The 22,826-nt window shown below is 42.8% G+C and overlaps 1 protein-coding gene across 4 annotated transcripts; it reads left to right on the forward strand.

Annotated features, from left to right (window-relative positions):
* Nucleotides 1–9,936: 9,936 nt before the first annotated feature.
* Nucleotides 9,937–22,756, forward strand: MORN4 (MORN repeat containing 4). 4 transcript variants are annotated; one of them, XM_043475876.1, is made up of 5 exons: nt 9,937–10,071; nt 17,818–17,910; nt 20,572–20,686; nt 21,104–21,213; nt 21,442–22,756. In XM_043475876.1, the coding sequence occupies exons 2-5, from the start codon at nt 17,844–17,846 to the stop codon at nt 21,588–21,590; spliced, it is 441 nt and encodes a 146-aa protein (XP_043331811.1). In that variant the 5' UTR covers nt 9,937–10,071; nt 17,818–17,843; the 3' UTR covers nt 21,591–22,756. The 4 variants fall into 4 exon arrangements, with proteins under 4 accessions (XP_043331811.1, XP_043331814.1, XP_043331813.1 ...); XM_043475879.1 differs by having other exon boundaries at nt 9,949–10,010; XM_043475878.1 differs by having other exon boundaries at nt 9,955–10,103.
* The last annotated feature ends 70 nt before the right edge of the window (nt 22,757–22,826 follow it).

Consider the following 22,826-nt stretch of genomic DNA (forward strand, 5'->3'; position numbering starts at 1 on the left):
CATTTGGTGATGGCCACGTGTAGAGTCTTCTCTTGTGTAGCTGGAAGAGGGTGTTTGGTATGACAAGTGGTTCTCTTGGCAAAACTCCATTAGCCTTTGCCCTGCTTCGTTCTGTACTGTCAAGGCCAAATTTGCCTGTTATTCCAGGTGTTTCTTGACTTCCTACTCTTGCATTCGAGTCCCATATAATGAAAAGGACATCTTTTTTGGATGTTAGTTCTAGAAGGTCTTGTAGGTCTTCATAGAACCGTTCAATTTCAGCTTCTTCAGCATTACTGGTTGAGGCATAGACTTTGATTACCATGAAATTGAATGATTTGCCTTGGAAACGAATAGAGATCATTCTGTCATTTTTGAGATTGCACCCAAGTACTGCATTTCAGACTCTTTTGTTTACTATAATGGCTACTCCATTTTTTCTAAGGGATTCTTGCCCTCAGTAGTAGATATAATGGTCATCTGAGTTAAATTCACCCATTCCAGTCCATTTTAGTTCACTGATTCCTAAAATGTCGACGTTCACTCTTGCCATCTCCTGTTTGACCACTTCCAATTTGCCTTGATTGATGGACCTAACATTCCAGATTCCTATGCAATATTGCTCTTTACAGCATCAGACTTGACTTCCATCACCAGTCACATCCACAACTGGGTGTTGTTTTTGCAACACCCTAAGTCAAATCCCTAACGATTATACAATGGCAGTGGGAAATAGATTTGAGGGACTAGATCTGATAGACCGAGTTCCTGATGAACTATGGACGGAGGTTCATGACATTGTACAGGAGACAGGGAGCAAGACCATCCCCAAGAAAAACAAATGCAAAAAAGCAAAATGGCTGTCTGAGGAGGCCGTACAAATAGCTGTGAAAAGAAGAGAAGCAAAAATCAAAGGAGAAAAGGAACGATATACCCATTTGAATGCAGAGTTCCAAAGAATAGCAAGGAGAGATAAGAAAGCCTTCCTCAACGATCAGTGCAAAGAAATAGAGGAAAACAATAGAATGGGAAAGACTAGAGATCTCTTCAAGAAAGTTACAGTTACCAAGGGAACATTTCATGCAAAAATGGGCTCAATAAAGGACAGAAATGGTATGGACCTAACAGAAGCAGAAGATATTAAGAAAAGGTGGCAAGAATACACAGAAGAACTATACAAAAAAGATCTTCATGACCCAGATAATCACAATGGTGTGATCACTCACCTAGAGCCAGACATCCTGGAATGTGAAGTCCAATGGGCCTTAGGAAGCATAACTACAAAGCTAGTGGAGGTGATGGAATTCCAGTTGAGCTATTTCAAATCCTAAAAGATGATGCTGTGAAAGTGCTGCACTCAAATTGCCAGCAAATTTGGAAAACTCAGCAGTGGCCACAGGACTGGAAAATGTCAGTTTTCATTCCAGTCCCTAAGAAAGGCAATGCCAAAGAATGCTCAGACTACCACACAATTGCACACATCTCACATGCTAGTAAAGTAATGCTCAAAATTCTCCAAGCCAGGCTTCAACAGTATATGAACTGTGAACTTCCAGATGTTCAAGCTGGTTTTAGAAAAGACAGATGAACCAGAGATCCAATTGCCAGCATCTGCTAGATCATCAAAAAAGCAAGAGAGTTCCAGAAAAACATCTATTTCTGCTTTATTGACTATGTCAAAGCCTTTGACTGTGTGGATCACAATAAACTCTGGAAAATTCTGAAAGAGATGAGAATACAAGACCACTGACCTTCCTCTTGAGAAATCTGTATCCAGGTCAGGAAGCAACAGTTAGAACTGGACACGGAACACAGACTGGTTCCAAATGGGGAAAGGAGTATGTCAAGGCTGTATGTTGTCACTCTGCTTATTTAACTTATATGCAGAGTACATCATGAGAAATGCTGGGCTGTAGGAAGCACAAGCTGGAATCAAGATTGCTGGGAGAAATATCAATAACCTCAGATATGCTGGTGACACCACCACTATGGCAGAAAGTGAAGAAGAACTAAACAGCCTCTTGATGAAAGTGAAAGAGGAGAGTGAAAAAGTTAGCTTAAAGCTCAGCATTCAGAAAACAAAGATCATGGCATCCAGTCCCATCACTTCATGGCAAATAGATGGATAAACAGTGAAAACAGTGGCAGACTTTATTTTGGGGGGCTCCAAAATCACTGCAGATGGTGACTGCAGCCATGAAATTAAAAGACTTACTCCTTGGGAGAAAAGTTATGACCAACCTAGACAGCATACTAAAAAGCAGAGGCATTACTTTGCCAACAAAGGTCTGTCTAGTCAAGGCTATGGTTTTTCCAGTAGTCATGTATGGATGTGAGAGTTGGACTATAAAGAAAGCTGAGCACTGCAGAATTGATGCTTTTGAACTGTGATGTTGGAGAAGACTCTTGAGAGTCCCTTGGACTGCAAGGAGAGCCAACCAGTCCATCCTAAAGGAAATCCACCCTGAATATTCATTGGAAGGACTGATGTTGAAGCTGAAACTCCAATACTTTGGCCACCTCATGAGAAGAATTGGCTCATTGGAAAAGACCCTAATGCTGGGAAAGATTGAAGGTGGGAGGAGAAGGGGACAGAGGATGAGATGGTTGGATGGCATCACCAACTCAATGCACATGGGATTGGGTGGACTCCGGGAGTTGGTAATGGACAGGGAGGCCTGGCATGCTGCAGTCCATGAGATCACAAAGAGTCGGATACAACTGAACAACTGAACTGAACTGAACTGACATCATCAGTCAGTCACTCATTTCTTGAGTACCTACTATGAGCCAGCTGTAAGATCAGGGAACTGTCGTCTTTGTGTCTGAGTCATTCCATCATGTGCTCATTCATTAAATATTTATTGAGCACCTACTGTTTTCAAGAGAGCCAGGAGTGAAGCAAAGAAACAAAATCCCTGCTCTAAGTAAAAAAGTTTTTAAAAATTTCAGTCCTCATGCAGTTTACACAATGCGTGACTCAAATCTCAGTGCTTGTTAATTGAAGAAAAATATGGTACCATTAGCCTAAAAAATTCTGAGATCCGAGAAGTAAGAGTCCATGACTTCTTTTGTTCATCACTGTGAAACCTCAGTGTCTAGACTTTGTAGGTGCTCAATACATTTTTATTAGTGGAAAAGAGGACGATACAGCCCCTGCCCACAAGCTGAAGACCACAGCTCTCTGAGACAGTAGAAGAAAAAGTGTCACTAATGAGAGCTGGAAACGCCATAATAGGAGTTCAGCAATTTCGGGGTTGACTGGAGAGTCAGCAAAGGCTTTCAGTTCAGCATGTGCTATGAGCTAAGTCTTAAAGGAAGAATGGAATTAGATCACTGGAAGGAGGGAGGGCACTGTGGGATTAATCAGTTGTCAATTTACAAAAGAAATGGAAAATTTTATTTGATCCAGCCTGAAGATTATAACCTTGGAGAGGGTCTCTCAGACAACTGTGAGCACAGTTCTGAAGAGGGGAGGGGAGGCATGATTTTGAGGAATAGGTACTGCAGTTAAGCACACATCTTGGTAGAAGTTTACTGCTATTCACAAGGAACAGAGATATCTTACTTAATGTTTGATGAGGGTGAAAGAGGAAAGTGAAAAAGCTGGCTTAAAACTCAACATTCAAAAAACTATAATCATGGCATCCGGTCCCATCACATCATGGCAAATATTGTAGGTGAGTGACTGCCGTGCCTAATGACTTGATTCCTATAGGACTGAATGGTGCGTAACGCTCTTTATTTTACAGTCCCTTCTCTTTCGGTCTTAATTTCAGCCAGGGCTTGGGAGGCATTTTGTGACCAATTTGTCCCATGGCGTGCTGATTCCCAGGTCAGGTGAGAACTTCATTCATAGGCCATTCCATGTGCTATTCCTGGACTAGGCTCTGTTAACAGTCGCCCAGAGCCTCTTGACCACCTGTCCTACTTGTCTGTTGTGGTCCAGGAAATAGTTCCCTTTTGTTGTTTCTTCCCATATCTAGAGTTACACTATTACATCATTGATCTTATAGGACTATGTATCTGGTCAGTCATTTCAAGTCAATTAATCATCATTAATTTTACTGGAGACTCAGTTTCACATTTCATAATGCAAGAAACAATAATTCCATAAAACAGGCAGAATACAAGTAACATAGCTAGTGACATTAGTAAAGTCATAAGTAAGTACTTAAGCTAAGAACTTCTATTACATGGAGCCTAGTATCTCCCCAAGTGGTCGAATCAGTCCGTTCTTCACTAATTGCTATTGTTAAAGAAAATGATATACTGGAATTGTACATATGTTAATAGTTCACCAAATATGTCTGTACACACAAGGATTGAGAAATGAACATTATTTTCTAAGGAGTTATATGGCTGGAGCCAGAAGAAAATTTGATCTTTATAGTTGAGCAGGTATTTCTGCCATTGAGGAGGTCTGATTAATGCATAAGGCAGATGCACAGTCCACACTAGAGAGGAAGAAGGAAGTCCAAACTGGCAGACAAAATGTTTAAGTTCTTCTTTTGTCTTAAAATGTGAATATTTATTTCATCATTGGGAAAAGAATGAATCAGAGACATCTGAGTTTGAACTCCAGCTCCACACATTATTTTGTACATTACTAAACTCTCTAAGCCTCAGCTTCCTCCTCTATAAAATGAGAGTAATCATCCCTTCCTCAATTGGTTAAATAGGAATCAAGATAAGCACATAAAACACTAAGCGTAGTGCTTAGCACATGAAAAAGCATTCAATGAATGGTAACTTTTAATTTTGTTAATATTGTTGATGTTGTTTTTGTTTTTATGTTTAAAGTAACCAACAGACTAAAGGCATAGGTTTTCACAAAGGATGACCAGCCACACAGTAACCAATATTTAAAGGTCATTCTTTCTTGAATCAAATTATTGCCACAACTAACTAGAAGCAGTGGTGTTACAGAACAAAATTCAACTGGATAAATTTTAAAGAACTTCCTGGCTTTCTTAAATGATTCATGAATTGTGCAGCATCCCATCTAGCAGATAGAAAGGAGCTCTGAGGAGCTGCACAAAATGAAAGGCCTGTATAGGCAGAGGGCAAAGAGCCAAGGAAGTTACAGGGAAAGCAGATTGGTTGCGGCAAGATTCCCTTGAGGGCCAGGCTGATGGGGTCTATTAGAAAGATTACCTCACTAGTGCTGACCAGGTAATTCCAGATTGCCTGGTTTAAGATTCCATGTCTGGGAGAGGCTGTAACAGTAATTAAGAAAGGTATTAGGTTTAGGTTTGGTGACATAAGCTTAGCCTAAGTGATTCTATTTGGGGCCTGTGTCTTATTTTTAACAATAGGAATGTCTTAAACACTTTTTTTTGCCAAGTAAACCTAGGCAAAAGTCCATACAGATGGTTCAGTTTTCCTTTTCAGTTATGACATATATTTCCTTTTCCTAACTAGACATCAAATAATTAAGTAATACTTGCCTCTTATGTCCCAGGGGCCATAGCCACAGAGGTGATCTCTTAGTATTATTCATCTCATTTAGCCCTTAAGCTTCAAATTATGGTCAAGGAGAGCTCCAAGATTCAGAGTTCTCCTTTGAATTCTGAGTTTTGTCTATGGAAAACCCTCAGAAATTATTTCTGTATTTACCTCTGAGAGCTTGATTTTCCTTTTACTGAAAAGTGTCAGTACATTCCCTAGACATTTTAAGAGCTCCTGCTGAATCCATGCTTGATTGCCCAGTTGTGTCCAACTCTTTGTGACCCCATGGTCTGTAGCCCACCAGGCTTCTCTGTCTATGGGATTCTTTAGGCGAGATCACGGGAGTGGGTTGTCATTTCCTCCCCCAGGGGATTTTCCCGGCTCAAAGATCAAACCCCTGTCTTCTGTGGCTCCAGCATTGTTAGGCGGATTCTTTACCCACTGAGCCATCTACCACTTACCCAATGCTAAAGCATGTGGCAAGTATTGTTTTACATATATTACTGGGATTAAGCCATGTAACTGTCATTACAGCCTCATGATGTTGGAAACCAAGGAAACTAACCTGCCAACGGTCATGCAGCTGATAAATGGCAGAGCTGGACCGAAATCCAGTCAGACTACCTCCATGCTTTCAACACCACATTGCTTCTTATTTCTATGAAATGTGTTTCATATTTACCCCTTTCTGTCCATCCTCACTGATCACTCATTACTTTTGGTACTCTCAGGATGTCTTAGCTACATTATTGCAATAGTTTCTTTCTTTCTTTCTTTTTTAAATAAAGTGTCAGTTCAGTTCAGTTCAGTCCTCAGTCCTGTCCAACTCTTTAAGACCTCATGGACTGCAGCATGCCAGGCTTCCTTGCCCATCACCAACTCCCAGAGCTTGTTCAAACTCATGTCCATTAAGTCAGTGATGCCATCCAACCATCTCATCCTCTGTCATCCCCTTCTCCTCCTGCCTTCAATCTTTCCAGCATCAGGGTCTTTTCCAATGAGTCAGTTCTTAACATCAGGTGGCCAAAGTACTGGAGTTTCACTTCAGCATCAGTCCTTCCAATGGATATTCAGGGTGGATTTCCTTTAGGATTGACTGGTTTGATCTCCTTGCTGTCCAAGGAACTCTCAAGAGTCTTCTCCAAGACCACAGTTCAAAAGCATCAATTATGAGGCACTGAGCTTTCCTTATGGCCCAACTCTCACATCCATACATGACTACTGGAAAAATCATAGTTTTGACTAGACAGACCTTTGTTTGCAAAGTAATGTCTCTGCTTTTTAATATGCTGTTTAGGTTGGTCATAGCTTTTCTTCCAAGGAGCAAACATCTTTTAATTTCATGGCTACAGTCACCATCTGCAGTGATTTTGGAGCCCCCAAAAATAAAGTCTGTCACTGTTTTCACTGTTTATCCACCTATTTGCCATGAAGTGAGAGGACCAGATGCCATGATCTTAATTTTTTTAATGCTGAATTTTAAGCTAAATTTTTCACTCTCCTCTTCAACTTTCATCAAGAGGCTCTTTAGCTCCTCTTCACTTTCTGCCATAAGATTGGTGTCATCTACATATCTGAGGTTACTGATATTTCTCCCGGCAATCTTGATTCCAGCTTGTGCTTCATCCAGTCTGGCATTTCACATGATGTACTCTGCATATAAGTTAAATAAGCAAAGTGACAATATAAAGTATAATTTAAAAAAAAAAAAAAGGAGGAGGAGAATGGGGAGAGAACATGCACAAAACAACTGTTTTCAGCAACACCATGGTGGTAATACTAACATTGTCAATTGTGTATAATTTACCAATTGTGTGGAAGGTACCAAATAAGTGATTGTGAGATATTTTAACGTCATTTGTGCCCTGGAGAATCAGGGTGGAAGAAAAGTAGAGACATAGAATGGAAGAAATTAAGTAAAAGCCTTGTAGTCCCATATTTGAATTGGACTTACCAGTATGAACTCATTAGATATTTTAATCTTTATATATATATATATATATATAACTTAGTTTTAATTGAAGGATAATTGCTTTACAGAATTTTGTTGTTTTCTGTCAAACCTCAACATGAATCAGCCATAGATATACATATATCCCCTCCGTCTTGAACCTCTCTCCCATCTCCCTCCCCATTTCACGCCTCTAGGTTGACACAGAGTCCCTGTTTGAGTTTCCTGAGACAAGCAGCAAATTCCCATTGGCTATCTATTTTACATATAGTGGACACAGGAGGTGGGGGAGGAAAGGGCAGAACAAATCAAGAGAACAGCACTGACACATATACACCATCATGTGCAAAACAGATCAGTTCAGTTCAGTCGCTCAGTCATGTTCAACTCTTTGCGACCCCATGGACTGCAGCAAAACAGATAGCCAGCAGTTAACTGCTGTATTGCACTGGACACTCAGCCCCGCACCCCACAACTGCCAGAGCTTCTGAGTGTGTTTCTCTGCTTTCACTCTCTCTCTGATCATCTCTGGTGTCAGTGCCAGATTAATTTTCTTAAAACACTGGTTTGATTGTGTCACCACTCTGATCAAGAAACCATTTTTTTTTTTTTTAAGAAACCATATTTTTTTTACTGTGGTAAAATATATGTAACATTTATTATTTTAACCATTCAGTTCAGTTCAGTCGCTCAGTCGTGTCCGGCTCTTTGCGACCCCAGAAACCACAGCACACCAGGTCTCCCTGTCCATCACCAACTCCCAGAGTTTACCCAAACTCATGTCCATCGAGTTGGTGATGCCATCCAGCCATCTCATCCTCTGTCATCCCCTTCTCCTCCTGCCCTCGAACCCTCCCAGCATCAGGGTCTTTTCCAATAAGTCAACTCTTCACATCAGGTGGCCAGAGTATTGGAGTTTTCAGCTTCAGCATCAGTCCTTCCAATGAACACCCAGGACTGATCTCCTTTAGGATGGACTGGTTGGCTCTCCTTGCAATCCAAGGGACTCTCAAGAGTCTTCTCCAACACCACAATTCAAAAGCATCAATTTTTCGGCGCTCAGCTTTCTTCACAGTCCAACTCTCACATCCATACATGACCACTGGAAAAACCATAGCCTTGACCAGACGGACCTTTGTTCACAAGTGTCTAATTCAGTGACAGTAAATACATTCACAATGTTGTGTAACTATCACCACTATCTATACTCAAAGCTTTTTTTTTTCATCCCAACAAAAACGCTGTACCTGTTAAACAATAATTCCCTCTTCCCCTGGCTCTTGGTAACCTCTATTTTACTTTCTGTGTCTACAAATTTGCAGATTTGAGAAACCACATTTTGCAAAATATATCTTCTAATTTTTCAAGTCTTTCCATAATTTGACCAGTGTATTTAACTTTATTTCTTCATATTTTCTAAATACACATTCTCCAATCTAATATCTGTTTTATTAACACTATGTTCTCTCAATTATTGTACTTATATCCATAGCTAACACTACATAGTTCGGCTCCTTGAACCAGTGAGTTGGAGCTGGACAGAATCTTACAGGTTTGCTAGTGCAAACTCATTTCACAGGCTAGAGAGCTTACCAACACAATTGGTAGCAAAGAGGGGATCTGAAGACAAAATCCCAATCATTTAAATGTACAGTTTACTGAACACTTACAGTGTCAGACTCCTACAAGATCAGACACAGTACTGAGAATTTTATGTTGTATTTTCGTACAAGTTCTGGGGAGACTTTATCATTATTACTATTACCATCCTATTCTACAGATTAGGAAATCCAAATTCAGAGGAGAAATCTACTTACTCTGTTCATGTGCTTGCCTTCTCTTAATAATTAAATATAGTCTTGGATTTTTCCACTTGCACGAATCTTTTCTTCTCCACATGGAGGCAGTTTAAATCCTATGAGAGCGGTGATCATGTCTATTCTAACCTGGCAGAACCTAGCATCATGTAGCTTTCACATTGTTCAGTAAATAAATATGGGTAAGTCGGTTGGTGTGCATGATATTTGGGAGGATTTGTTCCAATCTTGACACTATATTTTAAATATAAATGGTATGAGTAATGCGAACGACAACACAAATCTGTATAGTGAATGCAAAAGTGCCCTGATATCACAATGCCAGCACAGGGCGGATACTTATGAGACTGCAGTTGTCCTGTCTTGCTCTTTACAATTTACAAAGTCGCAACCTCTGAAGTCCTCTGTCCTTTAGCTCCTCATGGGTGCCTTTGGCAACTGTGGAGATCTGAGCAGGATAGAAGACGCTGGTGTAGGTGGTCATTGCTGCCTCTGACTCAGGTTTGGTTTGGTTTGGTTTGGTTTGGTTTGGTTAGTCAGCTAGGCTACCCCTGGTAGGTGAGTTCTGAGTTCTCCGGGTGGCTGAGACGTGACGGTAGTTCAGCTCCACCCTTCTTTCGTGTATTCAGCGCAGGGAGCCTGAGACACTGCCCCGCACAAAGATGGCGAAGAGCCCGGGGCTGGCCCAATGGGGAGTGGCGTTGCTACCGGTTGCCTAGGTAACAGCCAATGGGCTGCGGGAATTGTTCCCGGTGTGGCTACGCGGGATGGCGGCGTCCAGTGGGGCAGGCACTGGAGGTAGCCGCGGAGAGGCAGGTGGCAAGGGCGAGCCGGGCGGAACCGAGGTCAGGGCCGTTGCAACCCGGCGTCGGGGTGAGACGATCATCCTTGAAGCCCCGGCCCAGGTTGACTGGCAGCACGGGTGGGAGGGGGCCGGGAGAGTGTGATCGGGAAAAAGGGACTGGGGAGCCCAGCCCGAAATGACAGGGGCTGGGGAGCGCGGGTCCATCCCGGGGGGTAGCACCCGCGGGGGTCCCAGAACCCGGGCTTCCGTCTCTGCTGCGGGGTCTGAGGCTCGAGGGAGCCCATGGCGCCCGGGATAGCGAGCGGGGTGGGTGGGGGCTTTGTGAAAAGCGGATGGCAGACCTGTGTGAGCGGAAGACCCCGCCCGCGTGGAACAGCTGACCCTGGGTGAAGGGAAGGAGCGGTGCTGAAAGGCCAGGACCCGTGGGAGAAGAAATGGGGAGGTCGACGAGAAGAGTTGCTTTCTTGCGGTCTAGGACTTTGTTTGCTCAGGGTTCGCCTGTCACACTTTGGTGGAGAGGCGTCCCGCACACACTCAAGTGAGGCTTGGGAAAGTGGATGCTTAAATTAGCTGACGGTGGCATTCCTACATCTAGCATCTCCAAACTGCTCAGGTACCAGCGGAAGTCACGCGGCTATATTAGAACCCAGCCCAGGCATTTTACTTTCTCATGGACCAGAATATCATCCTGACAGTTCGCATTGCCCCAAGGCCTCTGGGTTTTTTGTTTTGACCTTCTTTCTGGCATCAGGATTTGCTTTCCACTTTCTGCAATCTTAACTGTCTCACAGTCTTCCTAAATAAGACCTTTATCTAATAGTGATACATTTGTTTACTTTTCCTGTGGAAGGAGGAATTGGTATAGTGAAAGAGATTTACAGACTTAAAAGAGACAATATTTTAAGTTCACTTAAAATACTTTAAAAAGAACATTTGACTTTTTGTTCTAAGTCCCTTACAAGCCTGATGTTTGTTCATCAAAGCCTTCATTTTCTTCTTTTTGGAATTCTAAAAGCATAAGAACTGCTTTCTTTATAGCTCAAAGAACTTTGACAAGACTGTCATACCCTGGGGAGGTTGGCTTTAGGGGAACCATGTGACGCTTATTAATATATGTGGGTAGTTAAAGTGGATGCCTTCAAAAAATATTCTTAAACTGAAAATCTGCTCTCTTTTAGTTTGTTTTTTTTTTAATTCTCTGGATTTGGACATATGTTAATTACTGTGGATGCATAAATATTTTTGATCAATTTTATTTCTGAAATTTTATAAAAAGACAAATGAAATGGAAACAAAAGTTTTCATCCCTGTCTTCTAGCTCTATTTGGAAATGTCTGGGGCAGGAGAAAATAAAGATAGTGAGGATATAGTGTATGGTGTAGCCTAACAGTGTGTTGGTTTATGAGGACAAAATAGTCATTTTCTTTTAGATAAATGTTTGGTTTGATCCTTTGCAACCTATCTATCAAGAGAGAAAGGGTGGGCATCTGTTAAGAAGGATGACTCATCTTGACTTTCTAGCTAGATTCCACATATGTATCTGAAGCCTAAACTCCTAGGCCATCTATTCTCTTTAAAAAGATTTTTTGAATAGCTGATACAAATACTGATTTGCATCCCTTATTAAAGTATTGGGTTTTTGTTTTAGTCTATATCAGCACTGGCTATACTTCATTAAACTAGATTTGTCTCAATAACTATGATTACTGATAAAGTTCCTTTTTGGGTCAGTGGCTATACAGCTATTAATTAGCATGGCCAATTACAGAAGTCATAAATGAAAACCCTGACACTGTCTCAGGCAGTGACAATATCAATTATTTGCACACATGTAGAAGTTTCTAATCGAGTGTGTTCAACCATGACCTGAGAGGAATGGAGTATACATCTGGTTCCTTTAATTAGCACTTCTGATTGTGTTCTTGGGAACTGACATCATTTTGACAACCAACTATTGAAGTTTGCTCTATCTCCCTAGAACAAAAAGGAATGGGAATTTGTAGTACCTGCAAACATACTACATTGAAAACAAATGGAAAAGGACGGTGGCAGGGTTAGGTTGAGAGATGATGTTTCAGTTACAATTGCTATATAACAGCTACCCCAAAATTAGCTGCTTAAACCCTGCCATATGGTGCTCACAGATCCTGTGAGTCAGGAATTCAGAGAGGGCATCATGGCAATACTTCAGCTGAGATGCAGGTTCAGTGGCTGGGAGCTGGAATCATTCTGAAAGCTCCTTTACTCACTCCTGGTGCCTAGGTTAGGGTGGTTCAGAGATGAGGACTGCTAACTGAAAGTACCAATGCATGTGACTTTATATGTGGCCCAGCCTCTGAGCATGGTAGCCTCAGGATAATCAAACTACTTATGTAGTGTCTCAGATCTCCGAGCTCAAGTTTACCAGTGAGCAAGATGGAAACTGCACCACCTTTTATGATCTAACCTCAGAACACACCATCACTTCCATCACCTTCTATCGGTTGAAGCACTCATAAGCCTGGCCAGGTTCATAGGTGAGGAGTTAGACACAAGTTTTTGATGGGACAGTGGCAAGGTCGAATTGTAGAAGAACGTGTAAGACAGGAAATATGGTCGCAAATATCTTTGGAAAATACAGTCCACTCTATTTCATTTCTTTGGCTTTGAAATGTTTAGGATATATTGCCCAAAAGCTAAGAGCATAATGAAAGAGTGGCTAGGTTTACAATTGGAGGGGCTGGCTAGTACTTGGTCCCTAGATAATCATGAAATTCTAGAGAAGCACTGTTCCCTTTCAGGTTCCTTCTACTGGTAGGATGCCACTGTTTGGAAATTTCATACAAGAAAAGTAAACATACAAGAGACTGGGCCCCTGTGTCGTCAGTCTGATTCCTCAACGTGCACTGCAATAACTCCTACCAGAACTGTGAAGACAAATTAGCTGCTTCTAAACATTTAAAGGGAATGTCCTTAACATCTTCTTCCTGTGGAAATAATGATTTTGTGTTTATGTATCAGAACAGTTGTTTAGTTTCAATATTTAATAGAAGATGCAACCATTCATATTCTGATTTGTTTTGAAGGAATGAAGTAGTTCAGATTTATATCATAGCTGACACTTTTAGTTCTCTGATGTAATTATTTCTAGGAAGAGCCAATGGTAGCCTCTAGCTGTCAAAATGTCTGTCTGGACTGGAAAGAGTTTTTTTCCTCTTTAGTTTTGATGGCGAACTGTTCTCTTCTTCTCATTAATGTTGTATTTGCCATGGAGTCATGTTGACCTCTACCCCAGGCATACTCTGATGCTGGGTTGATTATAAGAAGCTTGTGAGCCTGAAATTAGATGCTGACCTTCTGGAATGTTGATTCGACAGAGATGGCATGCCAGAGGCCATCATCACCTCACTGAGAAATAGCCCCCTAGAGGTACTGAGGGGCATTAAGACAAGAAAATGATCCTTGTCTTGGGATATCTTCTACTATTTAAGGGACCCTGGATATGGAGCTCCTGAGTAACTGGAAAATTGGCAAAAATCTCTGGTGGACCTATGGGAATGACTCTGCAGTGAAGTGAAAGTCACTCAGTCGTGTCCAACTCTTTGCTACCCCATGGACTGTGGCCCACCAGGCTCCTCTGTCCATGGGATTCTCCAGGCAAGAATACTGGAGTGGGCTGCCATGCCCTCCTCCAGGGGATCTTCACAACCCAGGGATCGAACGTGGGTCTTCTGCACTGCAGGCAGATTCTTTATGATCTGCGCCACCCGGGAAGCCTCTAAACATCACCTAAAGAACTTCCACAAAGCTGGCCTTCATTATAGAGGTAGAAATTAATATCCCTGTGTATTTGGGTGAGAGCACAGGGCTTCTGCTCTGTTCAGGACAGGCTGTCTTCACATCAGATCACTTAGGGGCTTTTAACATCTGTATCAAAATCATTACGACATAGGCCAAAATTAGAATATCCCATACGGCACTGATAAAGAACAGATGAGTGGCTTTAATTTACTTTTCCTCTACTCAGTACTTACCTCATTAGTCAAAATTGTTGATTCCTTTTCCAAAATGTTATTTGAATTTGTCAGGAACACAAAAGATCCTGAATGGCCAAAGTAATCTTAAGAAAGACAACAAAGCTGAAAGTATCATGCGTCCTGATTTCAAACTATACTACAAAGCTAGAGTGATCAAAATAGTACATACGGGCACAGAAACAGGCACACAGATGTAGAATAGAGAGCAGAAAAATGAACCCACAGTTCAATGGGCAACTAGTCTACCACAAAAGAGGCAAGAATATACAATGGAGAAAAGATAGCCTCTTCAGTAAATTGTGTTGGGAATACTGGGCAGCTGCATGCAAAGGAATCAAATTGGACTACTCTGTCACATCATGTACAAATGAACAAGCCCTCAAAATGGAGTAAAGACTTAAATGTAAGTTGTGACACCACAAGACTCCTAGAAGAAAAAATAGGCAGCATGCCCTTTGACATCAGTCTTCGCAATATTTTTTGGGTATGTTTCCTCAGGCAAGAGAAACAAAAGCAAAAATTAACAAATGGGACTTAAACTAAACAGCTTTTGCACAGTTAAGGAACCTATCAACAAAATGAAAAAGCCACCTACTAAATAGGAGAAGATATTTGCAAACAATGTATTTGATAAGGTGTTAATATCCAAAACATACAAAGAACTCATAAAGCTCAATATCAAAAAAGCAGACAGCCTGATTGAAAAATGAGCAGAGAACCCGAATAGATATTTTTCCAAAGAAGATGTACAGATGGCCAACATCACTGACCATCAGGGAAATGCAAATCAAAACCACAATGAGAAGACTTGCTTGGTGGCCCAGTGGTTAAGAATCTGCCTGCCAGTGCTGGGGACATGGGTTTGATCCCTGGTCCAGGAAGATGCCACATGTTGAGGGGCATCTAAGGCCATGGGCCACAACTACCGAAGCCCACACACTCTAGAGCCTGTGCTCCGGTACAAGAGAAGCCACTGCAATGAGAAGTCTGTGCACCACAACCAGGGGGTAGCCCCAGCTAGCTGCAACCAGCAAAAGCCTGTGCGCAGCAATTAAGCCCCAGCACTGCCATAAATAAATTTAAAATTTAAAAATATTTCTAAAAACCCACAGTGAGCTATTACTTCACACCTGTTAGAATGACTGTTATCAAAAAGACAACAAATTATAGGTGTTGGCAAGGATGTGAGAAAAGGGAAACCTTGTGTACTATTGATGGGAGTGTAAATTGGTACAGCCACTATGGAAAACAGTATGGTAGTTCCTCAAAAAATTAAAAACAGAGCTACCATATGATCCAGTACTACCACTCCTGGATATTTATCTGAAGAAAACGAAAACACTAATTGGAAATGATATGCACCCCTATGTTCATTGCAGCATTGTTTACAATAGCCAAAATATGGACACAATTTAAGTGCCCATCAATAGATGAATGGGTAAAGAAGATGTGGTGTATATTAATGTATATGTATATATATGGTAGAATACTACTCAGGCATAATAAAAAATGAAATCTTGCCATTTGTGACAATATGGATGGACCTCTAGAGGGTATTATGCTAAAATGAAATAACTCAGATAAAGACAAATGCCATATGATTTCACTTATACATGGAATTTATAAAACAAAAATAGATGAATGAACATAACAAAACAGAAAGTTACAGAGAACAAACAGATAGTTGCCAGAGGAGACGGCACAGGAAGAAGAGAAAGAGAAAGAAAGAAAGAGAAATAGGGATTGTATGTTAAAAAATACATCAAATTATTCTGTTTATCTCTGTTTATATTTAATTATGTTTTGAGTATCTTAACCCCTTCTTATAGAATACCCTTGAAGATAAACATTGTTTTACCACTCATATGAAGCTATACCTAGTCAGTCTCCAAATATTATCGGTTGTTTTCATTTATTCTGTAACATATCTAATAATCATTCCTGCTCCCATTACCCTGGGCTTCCCTTGTGGCTCAGATGGTAAAGAATCCGCCTGCAATGCAGGAGACCTGGGTTTGATACCTGGGTTGGAAAGAACCCCTGGAGAAGGGAACGGCTACCCACTCCAGGATTCTGGCCTGGAGAATTCGATGGATTGTATAGTCTATAGGGTCGCAAAGAGTCAGACACAACTGAGCGACTTTCACTTTCACTTTCACTTTATCCTGTTGTCTCCCTAGTTCAGGCCTTAGGAGCTCAAACCTGGGCATATCAGTTAGCTTTTGCTAGGTGTGTTATTACACAGCATCCCCAAATTATAGTGGCTAAAACAACCATTTCTTTAGTCTGTGATTCTGTGGGTGAGTAATTTGGGGTTGAGCTCAGGAGGGCAGCTCTTCCAGTCCTGCCTGAGCTCACCCAGGCATCTGCAGTCCGCAAGTCAGATAACCCACCCAGATCCAATGGGCAGAGAAATAAATAACCTGCCTCTTAGTGGAGGATCTGCCATGTCACGTTACAAAGACATGGATGGAGGGAGAATATGTCATGTGCATTTTTACAGTTGACTATGGACAGGGAGGCCTGGCGTGCTGTGATCCATGGGGTCGCAAAGAATTGGACACGACTGAGCGACTGAACTGAACTGAAAGGATCACATCTCTTGTAGCTTTTCTGGCTGTAGGCTTTTGCTGTTCCAACCCATCCTGCTTCCTTCTGCCACATTCATTTTCCTTAGACTCTGCTTTTATAGTTTGTGTTGTAACCCGCAGAGGTTTCTTCTTTTCCCCTATCTTATCAGCCATCAACTCTTCTGCCTAGCTTCCGAAGGTCTCACTAAGCTGGCCTGACCCTAAAAGCAGAGACATGGTCCAGGGGGAAAAGAACCAGTGGCAGTCGGGGAGGCACGGGCACCATCATCATCATTGCTCACTAAACTAGTTCTTAGCCTCTTTGGGCTTCTGTTTTCTCCAAATGGTTCTCCCTCCAAAATGAGGGGGTTTGGATTCTTTTCAGATTTAAGATTTAAGCTGGGTGTACATAAATGAATTTACTTCCCATTGAAAGTGAAATTGCTCAGTCGTGTCCGACTCTTTGCAACCCCATGGACTGTAGCCTACCAGGCTCCTCCGTCCATGGAATTTTCCAGGCAAGAGTACTGGGGTGGGTTGCCATTTCCTTCTCTAGGGGATCTTCCCAACCCAGGGATTGAACCTGGGTCTTCCGCATTGCAGGCAGATGCTTTATCATCTGTGCCACCAGAGAGGCCCTACTTCCCATTACTCTGTAAATAAACCTTCAAGACCCGGCTTCTTATTTCCCACTGCACATGTCATGTTTATGTTGCTCTTGGTGCTTTCATCCCCGTGTTTTTTCAGTCTGGAATTGCCCTTTGCGTTCTTCACTGCTTGTTTTAAATTCTGCCAATCCCTTGTCTTTGTAATCTCTGCCATCCAGTTTGATATTTAATTATATTATCTCTCATATTATTCAGTGTTTCAATTGTTACTTTTATCAACTAGACTACAAACTCATCAAGGGACAAGACTATATTCTATGCATTGACTAAGCACATAGTAGGTATCAAGCAAATGCTTAAAGATTAATCCTAAATTTCCATCCCAGGTCTTGGAAAATTAGAACTGGCTGAAACTTTTGAGACAAGTAAGAGGATAAGACTGTTTGGGCAGAGGTGGTGATGGTGGTGGTGGTGGTTGGGGGTGAGGATTTTTGTTAAATGTACTCAAGGTAGTTCATGCTTACCAGGCTGATAGCCTTTAGAAGATATCTGTAAAATTGCTCTCCAGGCCTTTCCTCCAGCCATTCTATGACACTGGTTCTCTCTATTGTTTCTTGCAGATTTCACCCTTCTGTGAGCTGTCACCATGACCCTGACAAAAGGTTCCTTCACTTACTCCAGTGGAGAGGAGTATCGTGGCGAGTGGAAGGAGGGTGAGAGGACCCATGGGGGACATCCAGTGATGAACCCTGCATTTGGCTGAAGGAGAAATCAGGACATATAAGCAAGCTTTATGAGACTTTATTTCTATATCCAGGATTTAATCCAAATAGTGCCTTTCCTTTATTCAATTTTAGGATTATAAATAAAAGAATTGGAAAATGCTACTATTATGCCAACCTCCAAAAATTAGTTAAATGTTCCCACTGCTAAAACACTCATTTATTACTTTTTGCCATGCCTCATGGTTTGCAGAATCTTAGTTCCCTGACCAGGGATGGAACCTGGGCCCTCAGCAGTGAAAGCGCTGGATCCTAAGCACTGGACCACCGGGGATCCCCCCCAGCACTCTTTTTCTCTTTTCATGGTATTATTTGGGAATTGTTTTTATAAACGCTAATGTACTCAGCAGAGCAAAATGAATGATTTTTAGTGCCTATAAATTAGAAGGTATAAATTCATTGCAATGACTTGATTCTAGGGAATCTTAAGAAGTTAAGGAGGAAATTAGGGCAGACACTCAAGAGAAGATGACATCCATGGCCTTGAGTTTCCTGTGACAGCTCATTACACTTGGAAGTATCTATTCATAGGCATGGCAGAATTCCTCAGAGCCTGAGACTATACAGGAAGCAGGTTAATGATGTTCAGCTTGGAAACAGTCTGGCCACTTAAAAGTCTCATGGGTCCAATCCTAGCAAGCCAGGAACTGCCCTGAGGAGACTAGACTCTTTATAGTTGTGCCAACGAAGAGCAGTTCACACAATTTCCAGACACCTCATTTTTTTCATGGTAGATTCCTGTAGCTGATGAATTGTTGAGATTTGAGAGGAGAAATTGTGCATATGGGATGTGACCTTACCTCCATACATCCCAGCCTTTTCTCCTGCCTCCCAAACTGCTCTCCCCTTCAATGTGACCTTTTCGAGGAGAGTCTTCCTGAGGCTCTGCTGGGCAGTCTCTATCCACCAAAAGAACTCCCTGGTACCCTGAAAGGCATTGCTGTTTCTCCAGTATCTTACTCTGTTCTCTGGTCAGTCCAGTGGGTAGGCACAGCCGTATTGATGGAGCAGAGCTCAAACTAGTCTTGCCAGTCAGGCTGTTAGGTTTGCCCCGCCGCTTCATAGTCTCAGAGAGTACTTTTTCTTAGACTGGCAAGGTAGTTAAGTGTTGAGGGCTCCCGAGTCAAGGTACTGACTGCGTTTGCTGTCTAGCTCTGCCTCTTGGTTGTTCTGTGATCTTGAGTACCTTTTTTTTAGCTTCTCCTTGCCTTGGTTTCTGCATCTGTTAATGGGAACAATAGGGGTTTTCCCTGGCAGTTAAGTAGTAGAGACTCTGCACTTCCATTGCAGGGGACATGGGTTTGATCCCTGGTCAGGGAGCTAAGATCCTATATGCTGCATGTTGTGGCAAAAAAAAAAAAAAAAAAACCAGTGGAAATAATAATAGTATTGTGCCTCTTAAGGTTGTTGTGACGATCAAATTAGATGGTAAATACAAAGTGTTTGAAAGAGTCCCTGGCACATAGTGAAGGCCCTGAAAACATTAGCTATTGTGATTTTTATTTAAAAAAAAAAAATTTTTTTTAGCTATTGTGATTTTTAAGTGCTCTCTTACCTTCATACTTAGATCTGCTCCAAATCTGATGGCTGTTGCTGGCCAAAATCTTGGCTTTCTCTGCCCATCAAATCCAAATAAAAAAATGTGGAGACAGAGTTTGGAGGAAATAGAAGGGTGGCTTTAACTCTCAGCAGGCAGAGAGGGAAACACAGTAGGCTCATGCCTCAAGAACTGTGCCCCCTCTGCTTCATGAGGAGTCTATGGGCTTATATAAGATGAGGGCTTGCAGTCAGGGGTCTGTGATGAGGAGCGAAGGTGTAAGAATCTTGTATTCTTCTTCCTCTTGCATTGTTTCACTGCAAGGCTGGCGTCAGTATCCCAGTAATTGAGTCTGGCAGTCCTGTGGCCCTGCCCCTTCTTTCTGATATGTAAAAAGAGAAAAACTACAAGAGGTTTGCAGAGAGAGTGCTATAAAGGTAAGCACCAGATACAGGATATAAGTAGCACAGAGTCAAGGGCTTCCCAGGTGGTGCTAGTGATAAAGAACCTGCCTGCCAATGCAGGAGACATGAGAGACATGGGTTAAATCCTCTGGAGGAGGGCAAGGCAACCCACTCCAGTATTCTTGCCTGGAGAATCCCATGGACAGAGGAACCTGGCGGGCTATAGTCCATAGGGTCACAAAGAGTCAGACACGACTGAGGTGACTTAGCCCACATGCATGCAAAGGATAATAGGTGCAAAATGTAGCTCATGCAGAGTTAGGGGGCAGAAAAGCAATTTCAGTTACAGATTACAGATTAGGAAGAGTTAAAGTAAAAACTGGGAATCTTCAGGCCTGTTCACTGTTCTCTTTATCTTCTTTGATCTCAGGAAAGGGAAAGAAAAACTCACTGCTCTTTTTTCCTTTTCACTGCAACAGTCCTTGGAGCCAAGTTATTACTCTAGGCAATGGTTCTCTGCCCTGCTAATGTCACTGTTTCTCTTCTTTCCTTTGTGGGTGGGGTGATGCAAGGCAAAGGATGTTAGACAGTGACAGAGGACCCTGAAGCTGCCCCATCCCAACCTGACCAACCTGTCTTCTCTTTGCTCAGGCCGCAGACATGGTTTTGGTCAACTGATGTTTGCAGATGGTGGCACCTACCTGGGCCATTTTGAGAATGGGCTCTTTAATGGCTTCGGGGTACTGACCTTCTCGGATGGCTCAAGGTGGGTACCCGGTCATTCTTTTCCCAACCTTAGACTAGGGAAGGGAATGGTCTAAAAATGATAGTGAGAAACACCTGGTCAAATCTGAGCTTGTCCCTGACTCTCTGAAAACAGGCAAGGAGTAGCATTTGTTCTTTTCTTGGTTACTTTATAAATACATCTAAAATTTGAGGTGGCAAGGAGGTCAGTGACCTCTTAGCCCACCACTGTGTTCTTTGGTTGTTTCCTTGAGATTAGAGCCTCATATCATTTGGGCTGTGTGACTCCTCTCTGCTGGGTGAGGTAGGAGGAGTGGGGTGGGGGGAGCTCTGGAAGAGTGGAATCAGCTTTGCTCCTTAGCGTTAATAAACCACATGTTTGGTGTTAGTAGCTGCCTGACTCAGTTATCCTGAAGGCTGACATCTTGCGTTTCCCCAGGTATGAGGGGGAGTTTGCCCAGGGCAAGTTCAACGGCGTCGGAGTCTTCATTCGACATGACAACATGACCTTTGAGGGAGAATTTAAAAACGGCAGAGTGGATGGTTTGGGTAAGTTGCCAACCAGCAGGACAGGTGACTAAGGCGAGTGTAAATGGGTGGCAGGACACCTTTGCAGCTTTAATCCTTCTGTGGACACCCAGCAATACAGAAAGGTGGGTCCCTGGACTCAGCACCCAAGAGCTGCAAATTTTCTCTCCCTCGGCTTCAACGTAGCAAGCTGGCCTCCGAGCCACAGATGCCACCGTCACACCTTTATTTTCTCTGTCCCCCTCAAAGGCCTGCTGACTTTCCCTGATGGTTCTCATGGAATACCCCGCAATGAAGGTCTGTTCGAGAACAACAAGCTTTTGCGGCGTGAGAAGTGCTCGGCGGTGGTCCAGCGGGCCCAGAGCGCCTCCAAGTCAGCCCGGAGCCTCACTGCCTGACGGGGGCTGTGCCCGGCTGACAGCAATGCCCGCCACCCGCTGAGGGTGGAAAAATGAACCCAACGTGAGAGGAGACAAAAATGACCGTGGAGCAGAAGCCCCGGGAGGGGCCTGTCACCTGCAAGACAGGGCTTTGGTCACAGACGGTCTGAGGCTCAGGCCACTGCAGCAGTGGTCACCCAGCGTGTCCTTCCCTTCTCTTGCTCATTGGTACTCTGTCCCTAACACCGTCGATCACCTGGTGCAGACCAGCTGCCACCTTTCTACTTAATTTTCTGCCAAGTGATGCAGAATCTCTTCCTTCTGCCTCTGTTTGGTGCAGGTGATCCCAGCCCCAGATGAGGGCCAAGTGCTCAGTGCTCTGTGAGAAATGAGGAAAACAATAGGGGTGGCCTCGACAGTATAGCGGTCCCGTGAAAGTCAAGACCAGAGCTTTTCTGTATGTTGTCCTGCATTCCTGGTGGGCATCATGGCCCCGGGCCTTCCGCTTTGCCTGACCAGCCTGGTCCTGTGTCTGCCTGTTGCCCCTGTGAAGGTTTCAGTGAAGTACTGTTTTCCTCTCCCTTGACCTTACAAGCTATCTTCCTTCCCTGAGTTCCAGCAGGTAATCTGTGCCCCTTGCTCCTTCCTTCGCCATGGGAAAGGATCCTTTTAGTCAGAAAGAAACTGATGTAAACAGTCATCTTATAGCTTGTAATTATTACTTACTCCAGGTCAAGGACAGACATCTCTGGGTCGCATCAGGCCTTGTCATGGAGTGAACTGAATCCTCAAGGATGGCTTGGGCTGACACAGCTCCTTTCCAGTGGACCAGTGGGTCAGACCCACCTCAACCCCTTGGGGTTCAGTTAGAATTTGACCCATCTTGGGAAGGCAATGAACTCAAAGATCATTTGGTTCATGGTAACTTTTCCACCATGAGCCTTGGCCATCAGGCCTAGGGATCAGATCTGGATTGATTGGACTCCTGCACAATTCGTCACAGAGGCCTCCAGTTACCCTGGGATCCCAAAATGCCCCACCCCATCCCCAGCCCCTTATCCTCACACTGAATGTCTCCTCAACAGCAGATTGTGGTGGAAGTGATAGTTGTGTGCCTCTATTTATTCTCTGCATTATACTGTGGAAACAAGTATATGAGGAATAAACAAATCACCAGAACTGCCTATACTTGGTTTTCCTGACTCTCTTGCTCTACATCTGCATGGATATTGGCCCATTTGCTGTTTCTAAAAG

Source organism: Cervus canadensis, chromosome 8, assembly GCF_019320065.1.
Source record: "Cervus canadensis isolate Bull #8, Minnesota chromosome 8, ASM1932006v1, whole genome shotgun sequence".
In the NCBI taxonomy this organism is placed as follows: Eukaryota; Metazoa; Chordata; class Mammalia; order Artiodactyla; family Cervidae; genus Cervus; species Cervus canadensis.

Coding starts and splice junctions, on each gene's coding strand:
- MORN4 (XM_043475876.1), top strand. CDS start 17,844: ATGACCCTGACAAAAGGTTCCTTCACTTACTCCAGTGGAGAGGAGTAT. Junction 17,911..20,571: donor TCGTGGCGAGTGGAAGGAGG/GTGAGAGGACCC, acceptor CTCTTTGCTCAG/GCCGCAGACATGGTTTTGGT. Junction 21,214..21,441: donor CGGCAGAGTGGATGGTTTGG/GTAAGTTGCCAA, acceptor TCCCCCTCAAAG/GCCTGCTGACTTTCCCTGAT.